The sequence below is a fragment of the Oryzias melastigma genome, linkage group LG13 (assembly GCF_002922805.2).
Source record: "Oryzias melastigma strain HK-1 linkage group LG13, ASM292280v2, whole genome shotgun sequence".
Lineage (NCBI taxonomy): Eukaryota > Metazoa > Chordata > Actinopteri > Beloniformes > Adrianichthyidae > Oryzias > Oryzias melastigma.
This window is the reverse complement of record NC_050524.1, coordinates 951705-960080: the sequence shown is the minus strand read 5'-3', so window position 1 is coordinate 960080 and position 8376 is coordinate 951705. Positions and strand designations below refer to the sequence as shown.

The window sequence follows — 8376 nt, the reverse complement described above, 5'->3', positions numbered from 1 at the left end:
TATATGATACATGTTTATATATGATACATGTTTATATATGATACATGTTTATATGTGACACATGTTTATATATGATACATGTTTATATATGATACATGTTTATATATGATACATGTTTATATGTGACACATGTTTATATGTGACACGTTTATATATGATACATGTTTATATATGACACATGTTTATATATGATACATGTTTATATATGATACATGTTTATATATGATGCATGTTTTATATATGATGCATGTTTATATATGATGCATGTTTTATATATGACACATGTTTATATATGACACATGTTTTATATATGACACATGTTTTATATATGACACATGTTTATATATGACGCATGTTTTATATATGATGCATGTTTTATATATGACGCATGTTTTATATATGACGCATGTTTTATATAAGACGCATGTTTATATATGACACATGTTTTATATATGACACATGTTTATATATGACACATGTTTATATATGACACATTTTTATATATGACACATGTTTTATATATGACACATGTTTATATATGACGCATGTTTTATATATGATGCATGTTTTATATATGACACATGTTTATATATGATACATGTTTATATATGACACATGTTTATATATGATGCATGTTTTATATATGACGCATGTTTTATATATGATGCATGTTTATATATGACACATGTTTATATATGACACATGTTTATATATGACACATGTTTTATATATGATGCATGTTTTATATATGACGCATGTTTTATATATGACACATGTTTATATATGACACATGTTTTAGATATGACACATGTTTATATATGACACATGTTTTATATATGACACATGTTTTATATATGACACATGTTTATATATGACGCATGTTTTATATATGATGCATGTTTTATATATGATGCATGTTTATATATGACACATGTTTTAAATATGATGCATGTTTTATATATGAAGCATGTTTATATATGACACATGTTTATATATGACGCATGTTTTATATATGATGCATGTTTTATATATGATGCATGTTTTGTTTTTGTCGCATGAACTTTGCTTCCATTTTTTAAAGTGCTGGTTGAACAATTTTAAAATACTTTAGATGCAAACAATTCAGTCACAGAGAAGTTTTAGTAAAACGCTTTTAGCTGAAATACGTTTTTACAAACCTTTAATAAACATGAACTGATGCCCCAAACAATGAATATTTCATAACCAAAAGTCAACAAAGTCCAAATATTCTTTTTAAAGTGGCAATTTCCTGTCATATCTATGGGAATATTAGGTAGAACCACAGAAAACATGATCCGTTTTCTACAAGTTCTGGTTGTTTGGACCCAAACTGAACGGAGTTCTGGTTCTGGTTCTTCCGTCTCATTAGTTGTGAGGCACATTCATCCCAGAGATGTTGACGCAGAGAGGAAATAACCCTTTTCTTGGTTCTTCTCTACAACAGATCAGAGGAGTTTGCGTGAATTCAAAATAACTTTAGATATTTTTAAACATTTGTTCTCACCTCCTACAGCTGATGTTATTTCCTTTCTTTACGTCTGTTCTTGGCTTCATGGAAAGTCCCTGCCGTGAATGAAACTGTTTCAGGCTTTAGTTATAACATCTCCTGAGCAGAAGGAGCTCAGGAGGATAACGTAGTGAAGACTGACAGTCAGCAGAAGTGTTTTTCTTTGAGCAGACGTTCTGTTTTACTATTAAACGTTTCCAGCTCAGATTAGCTTCAAACTTCAAAGAGTTTCAGACTTTTTCCTGAAACAGTTGAAGAAACTCACGACGGCCTGAAGCCTCTGCTGCTGACCCACTCACCTTCTTCAGGCATATCTGGGTCAGAGCTGCTGTGACTCAACCATCACCTCATCATGCCCCCCCCCCACTGCTCATAGGATGTTTGGTGTCCTCAAACTAACCCACCTTCCTTTCCATGGAGACGTCTACAGTTAAGGCCCAGCAAAACAAGGCTCAGAACTGAATCAGAACTCTCTCTTTGTGACAGAACTTCACAATAGAAGCCCTGAACTGGTTCCCCTGCAGGTCAGAAACCTCCGTTTCTTTTAGCTCTGCTTCACCCGTTGGATCAGAACCGACCGCCGTCAGCGCATGGAAACAGCGCTGGCTGTTCTGTGAAAGTGAAAGCTGATATTCCGCTGGCTCACGGGTTCAGTCTGGTTCTGGGTGAAGCGTTTTAATCCTCTTAGAGCTGCCTGAGTGTGTCTGTGTGTCGACGGATTGGCCTATAATGTAAAGAGGCTTAGCGCCTGGATGTGCAGAAACAGAGCAGGCATTAAGGTTATGGAGCCAGCTGCACGCGAGCATCCCCACGGATGACAACATCACAGCTAGCAGGCTAGCAGCATGCTAACGGAGGTTTCAGCGGCACGTGAGTCAGTGTGACTGACAGCTTTCCTCCTTACTGTGACGAATCCAAAACCAAACTTACCAGCATTAATTAAAGATCCCATTTAGATAAAGTTGTTTTTATCAGAGTTTGATGTAGTGGTTATGATTAATCTCCTCTGGAGTTCCTCAGGGTTTGATTCTAGGACCCCTGCTGTTCATGACGGATGTTTTATGTTATCGTTATGCAGACGACATGCAGCTTTCTGCTAGTTTGTCTTCAAAATATCAAACTTTTATTCTGTTTTTGCAGCTGAATTTCAGTTTTTACATTTTGATATATTTACATTTAGACAACATTAAGTCAATAAAATAGTGTTTTGTTTATGTTTATAGGACTGTTTTGCTTTAAATGTTGAACATATTCAGAATGAACGTTTTATACAAACCTAAACTCAAAGTTTATCCACTGAAAATAAAATAAAAAAAATAGTTTTCCAGCAGAAACAGAAACAACAGAGTTCTGTAACAGGATACAAATATATTTTTATTATTTAAAAATGTGAAAAATTGGATATTATTCAAAGTGACAATTAAAAAAAAACATTTAAAGAGTTTACATATTTCTTCCACAATCAGAAAATAAAACAGTTTCTTTTGCAGCAGTGATGCACAACGAGCTTTTATGTTTCAGGACAACAAGAAGAAATCTAGAAACTAAAAACAAAAGACGTTCTTTGTTCGGCTGGAAATCAGATTAGAGGTTAGAAACGAGCAGAAATGAAACAAGAATGAACACGTATGTCCAGAGGAAGAAAAAGAAAAAACACATTACATTTTTAGTTTGTGTTTGAGATTAAAACAAACATTTTTATGTGATTAACATGAGAAACAAACATAAACCTGTTTTTAGACGTCATCTCTAAAAGTTACAGCCTTTAAACAGAAGACGTGTTAAAACACAAACTAACTTTATGGTCACTAGAACTGATGATTTTCTGTAACAACAAAAATCTGTTAAAGCAAAGATTTAGCATTAATGTTAAACTGTATTTAGTCATAGTGACGCATAAAATTCCTTTAGTGTGATTTATTTTTAATTTAGAACTTTAACAGGAACTTTTTACTTCAGAATTATATCAGAAAATGGATTATCTTTTAAACTTCCTCTCATTTAGAGTACAAACTGCTGTTTGTTAAATCCTGAACGTCCTTTTGCCTTCGATTCGTCAGAAACGTCAGTTCTGTTTAAAAATATATTTTAACATCTTTAATCAGCTCAAATGTCAATTTTACTGTAATAAAAACCTAAAAAAAGGAACATTTTCACAATTATGAATGTTCTCTGTAAAATGAAAACAATTTAAAATCGTTCAAACGCAGTGCATTGTGGTCTATCAAGTGAGCAAAGAGACTTCTGGGAGATTTCCAGCACCGGATTTTTAAACTGTAGTTTTAGACACTAAAATAAAAAATGCTGATCATCGTATATAATAGTGAACAAAGTATTTATGGAAGCATTTGTGTCTCATAATTCAAAATAAAAGTCAATAGTGGAAATGGTTTTTTATTTTGAAAATGTGAAAATGAAAAAGAATTTCTGTAATCCATTTTCATTTTCAAATTCGATATTTCTAATTGAATTTTGGTACAAATTTACCAGAGAACTTTTTAAAAATGAAACATCAAATGAAATTTTCTCTATCATTTTAATGATGTCACAGAAGGAGCGGAGATGATGAAGAAAATGAAAAAGTTTGGAGAATTACTTTTTCATTTTGTTTAAGACACAGTTTGAAAACGAAACAGCATTTCCAGTATTGACTTTTCTCAAATTATGAATCACAAACGCTTCCATAAGTATTGAACAGTGACAGAAAGTTTGTTTGTTTCTTCTGAGTTTGATCTGGAGCTGTTAGCCTGCTAGCTTAAAGCTAGCAAGTGAATTAAAACCTAAAACGGCGTAACACAAAAATGTAAACCAATGAATTCTGAGTTTGAATCTGAATAACTGTATTTCTATTTTACAACCAACAATAATACCTTATTGTTGGTTTGAATTAGCTACCAGCTAATGTATGATAACGAATGCTAGCGAATGCTAACCTCTTGAACGCTGGTAGACTTTTCCTTATGAAACACATTTGATGTCATGAAAACACCCAAAACAAAAGCTGCTAAAACTTTCTGACTTTTTGCAAAAATACTTATTTGGTTATTTGATGCGTATAAATAAAAGTAGAATTGTTTTTCACAGATAAAGTAAAGCTTTGCTTTGGTCAGCAGTTATTTTAAGTTTAACTAAAGCAGCAACATCCAAATTTACTGAACTGAACACGTTTTTTTGGTCTCATTTTTATCCTCAAAGTGTGTTGTTGTGTCTTAATGAGTTAATCTTCTGAGCAGCTCAGTCCAAGATGATATCAGGTGTTTTAGACTCACCTGAACAAAACCTTTGATGAGGATAATCATCAGTCAACACCCGGCCTTCATTTACCGAACCTTTGGTTCTGGAATCGGGTCGTGGTGATCCACGAACAGACACTTGTAGTTTAGGCTGATTGAAAACGACCTCTGATGGTTTTTCAGGTTGAATGTGTCAAAGTTCAAAGAGATGTCCCTCCGGGGTTCTGGTGACGGTTCTGAACCCGTTACTGGTTCTGTAGAATCTCAGTGCAGTTTTTGACACCAGTGATCTCATTGGGAACATCGATGAACCGGAGAGTCGAGTCAATCGTACGTCGTGTCCGCTTGTTCGACTCCCTGTTCAGGTTGTGTGTTTGTTTGTGTTTGTTTGTGTTGTTTGTGTTTAGGACTCACTGTAGGACAGGTGAGGTTAACAAACTCAGTGTGTCTTTGTCCAGGTTAGTGCAATCAAAACCAGTCCGAGACGCTTTGGCCTTTGACCCGGTCCATCCAGTCAAATGCGCCGGTCTGGTGGGCCTCGGTCCAGTCTACGCAGCCACGCAGTGGTTCCGGCGGCGGGACATGACGTACCCTCTCCTGCAGACGCAGCGGAACGAGCCTTCGGTGTTGACACAGCGAGCGTTCACGCACGGGAACTCCAGGCCCACGCCGTCCTCACACTCGTTGATGTCTGCAGACAGTCGGGACAGAGACGTGAGCCACGGCGGAACCGACCCGGAGTCCTGGTCGGGAACCTGGTGTGGACTTTCAGAACCAGCAGGAAGTGAAGAGCTGCACAAACGCCCTCTTCATACATGAAAGAAACTGATGATGTCATCAATCACATGTTAGCCTTTCAAAATAAAACTATTCTGAAGACAATTTCACTAAAACATTCTAAGTGTTTATGTGGAAACTAGAAACCAAACTGTACTGTCATGAAAATGTACATTTTTTATCTTTAAAACTCTTGCAGTGATGATTTACAAATTCAGAATTTTAATTTGTCATAAATTCTTCATTAATCTGTGAGCTGATGGTGATCAGAGATGAAGATGAAAACATCAGCAAAGATCTGAGATGAAGAACAACGGAGCATTTACAGAGAGCTTTATTATAGGTCTGATCCAGGTTTGTTCCTGGTCTGATCCAGGTTTGAATCTGGTCTGATCCAGGTTTGTTCCTGGTCTGATCCAGGTTTGAATCTGGTCTGATCCAGGTTTGAACTTGGTCTGATCCAGGTTTGAATCTGGTCTGATCCAGGAAGGAATCTGGTCTGATCCAGGATTAGTTTTGACCTGATCCAGGTTTGAATCTGGTCTGATCCAGGTTTGTTTCTATTCTGATCCAGGATTATTTTTGGTCTGATCCAGGTTTGAATCTGGTCTGATCAATTTTTGATCCTTGTCTGATCCAGGATTCGTTTTGACCTGATCCAGGTTTAGTTCTGGTCTGATCTACAGCTGGGTTCCTCTTGGTTCTGCTGGTGTGAAATCAGAGCTACCCTGACTGAGGATCTGTTCTCCTGCAGGTGAACTCTGGTGCGGTTCACTTCAGTTTAACGCAGACAAACATTTTTTTTCTTTTTTTCTATCCTGTTCTTGTAAACAAACCCGATCAGACGAACCGGACCTTCATCCGTCCAGAGCAGAAGCAGTCAAACCGTCTTCTCCGTACCTATGCAGGTCATGGAGGTCATGTCCAGCTCGTAACCCTGGTAACAGTCACAGGTGTAGCCTTCAGCAACACGGATGCACCGGCCGTTCTCACAGCCGTGAAGTATCCCACAATCCTCTGCTGCACTCAGTCCAGCGTACGACTCGTAACGTCCTGAAGGATCAAAACACAGAATCGTTTTTCAGTTTGTATCTGATCTCTGACACACAGGAGGAGTTTGTAATGAATCAGGTTTTAAGGAGTGACCTCTGCAGTGTCATCAGGGTGTTCATCAGGGATCTGTCCTGGGATTCCTAGTTTTTAGTAGAGTAAACAACTATCTGCAGACTAAGTTTGTGTTTCGCCTGAGCTCCTGGGAAATCTCAAAAACTGATTTTTGGATCTTAGAACTTCAGGAAACTCTCAGATAAACTTCAGACTCCGCGGACATCGAGTTCTTTTCAAAGTTTCATCAGAGCTTCTTACTCTCGTACAGCCTCCTCGGTCCTCCTCCTCCTCGGCTCCTGTCGGTGAACGGAGGAAACGGCGGGCCACGCCTCCAGGTCATCTCGTCCTCCTCCGGATCCTCGTAGGGAGATCCAGGCAGCGGCGCCAGGCTCAGAGGAGGTCCGTCGGGCTGGGCTGGAGGAAAAGGGCGCGCCCCGAATGCTATCTCGGATCGGGGGTCTGGGGGGAGTCGGAACGAGGGGGTGCGGGGGGCGGAGCTGTCGGGGGGGCCGTAGTCTCCTTCAGAGAAGTAAACGCTGCAGAACGACAGGAGGAGCGGCGGTCGGCCCGGATAAACAAAACCCAGAACTCTGAGTCCTCACCTGTAATCAGACGGGCGATAACCATCGTCGGGCAGCCCGACGGTTCCGGGGGTCCTCCCCCCGAAGCCCGACCTGCCGCCCCCTGCTGGTGAGTAGTCGTCATAGTCCGGCCGGCTGAAGTCTCTGCTGGGGACCAGCGTCCGGGTGTACAGGTCCGAACCGTACGGAGCAGCTGAGGAGACAAAAACGACATGAGGAGGACGGACGTCTGAGCACACGGGGGGAGGAGAAGACGGTCGCACCTCCTCGTCCCGCTTCAGGGAGCAGTCCAGGTCCAGGAGGTTCCGCAAAACTGTCCGGGAACAGCGGAGCAAAGGAGCTGCAGAGAGAGGCGTATTCCTCTGCGGAGAGAACGGGACGCCCACAGATTATGGACTTCAACCACATGTCTGAAAGAAGGTGTCAGGGTTTACCTGAGTCGGAGGAGGGGCAGAGGGCGCAGCCCATCCCCCAGCCCTCGCCGTAAATGCAGCAGCAGTCGCTGAAGGTGACGTGGGCGCCCAGCAGAGGACTCTGGCAGAGCAGGTCAGCGCTGACGTGCTGCCAGCACACCGACAGGTTCTCATCTGGAACCGGACCGGGACAACGATCAGGCTTTGACCTGGAACTGGTACGATGCTGTCCGGCTGAGGGGTGAACGTCTACTCCAGGCTCTGAGGACTACACTCTTTAGGGTTTTTTGAAGTTTTTAGCTGCATGCTAGATGTTTGTTTGGCATTTAGCTTATATTTTAGCTGGCTATCAGCTTCAGCATCTTCAGCAGCTAAATTCAGCTTCCAGCATTCACACTAGCATCATCACAGGTAATGCTCTATATCTAGTTCATAAATATGGTAAAAAGTTACGTTAATGTTGTTTTAATGTTCAATAAAGGTTCATCCTAAGGTCTGTTTCGTGCGATTGAGTTTGACTCCCCTCATCTTTGGTGCTCCAAAACTGTAAAATACTTTCAGCCTCCAGGTGGCGCTGTCAGCACTTTCTTTGCCTGCAGCTACAGGTGAGACAGCCCCCGAGTGAGTCAGTCCTGGACCTTTTTTGTGTTATAAATTCCCATGATCCTTCACGGTCACTTCTGATGCTTTTAGCGACCTTTTTTATCTAGCCAAGACGGAGCGACACCAACAAACGG

General features: G+C 40.3%; 1 protein-coding gene across 3 annotated transcripts in view; it reads right to left on the bottom strand.

The window, feature by feature from the left end:
* Positions 1-3035: 3035 nt before the first annotated feature.
* Positions 3036-8376, bottom strand: part of LOC112149681 (latent-transforming growth factor beta-binding protein 1) — a 41921-nt gene continuing 36580 nt past the window's right edge. For all 3 annotated transcript variants that reach the window (XM_024277534.2, XM_024277536.2, XM_024277539.2), the window contains 6 exons: positions 7661-7813; positions 7490-7588; positions 7248-7419; positions 6904-7181; positions 6439-6591; positions 3036-5452 (listed from right to left, as the gene is read on the bottom strand). In XM_024277534.2, the coding sequence (XP_024133302.1) occupies positions 5310-5452; positions 6439-6591; positions 6904-7181; positions 7248-7419; positions 7490-7588; positions 7661-7813 (998 nt within the window). In that variant the 3' untranslated portion in view covers positions 3036-5309. The remainder of the gene's footprint in view (positions 5453-6438; positions 6592-6903; positions 7182-7247; positions 7420-7489; positions 7589-7660; positions 7814-8376) is intronic.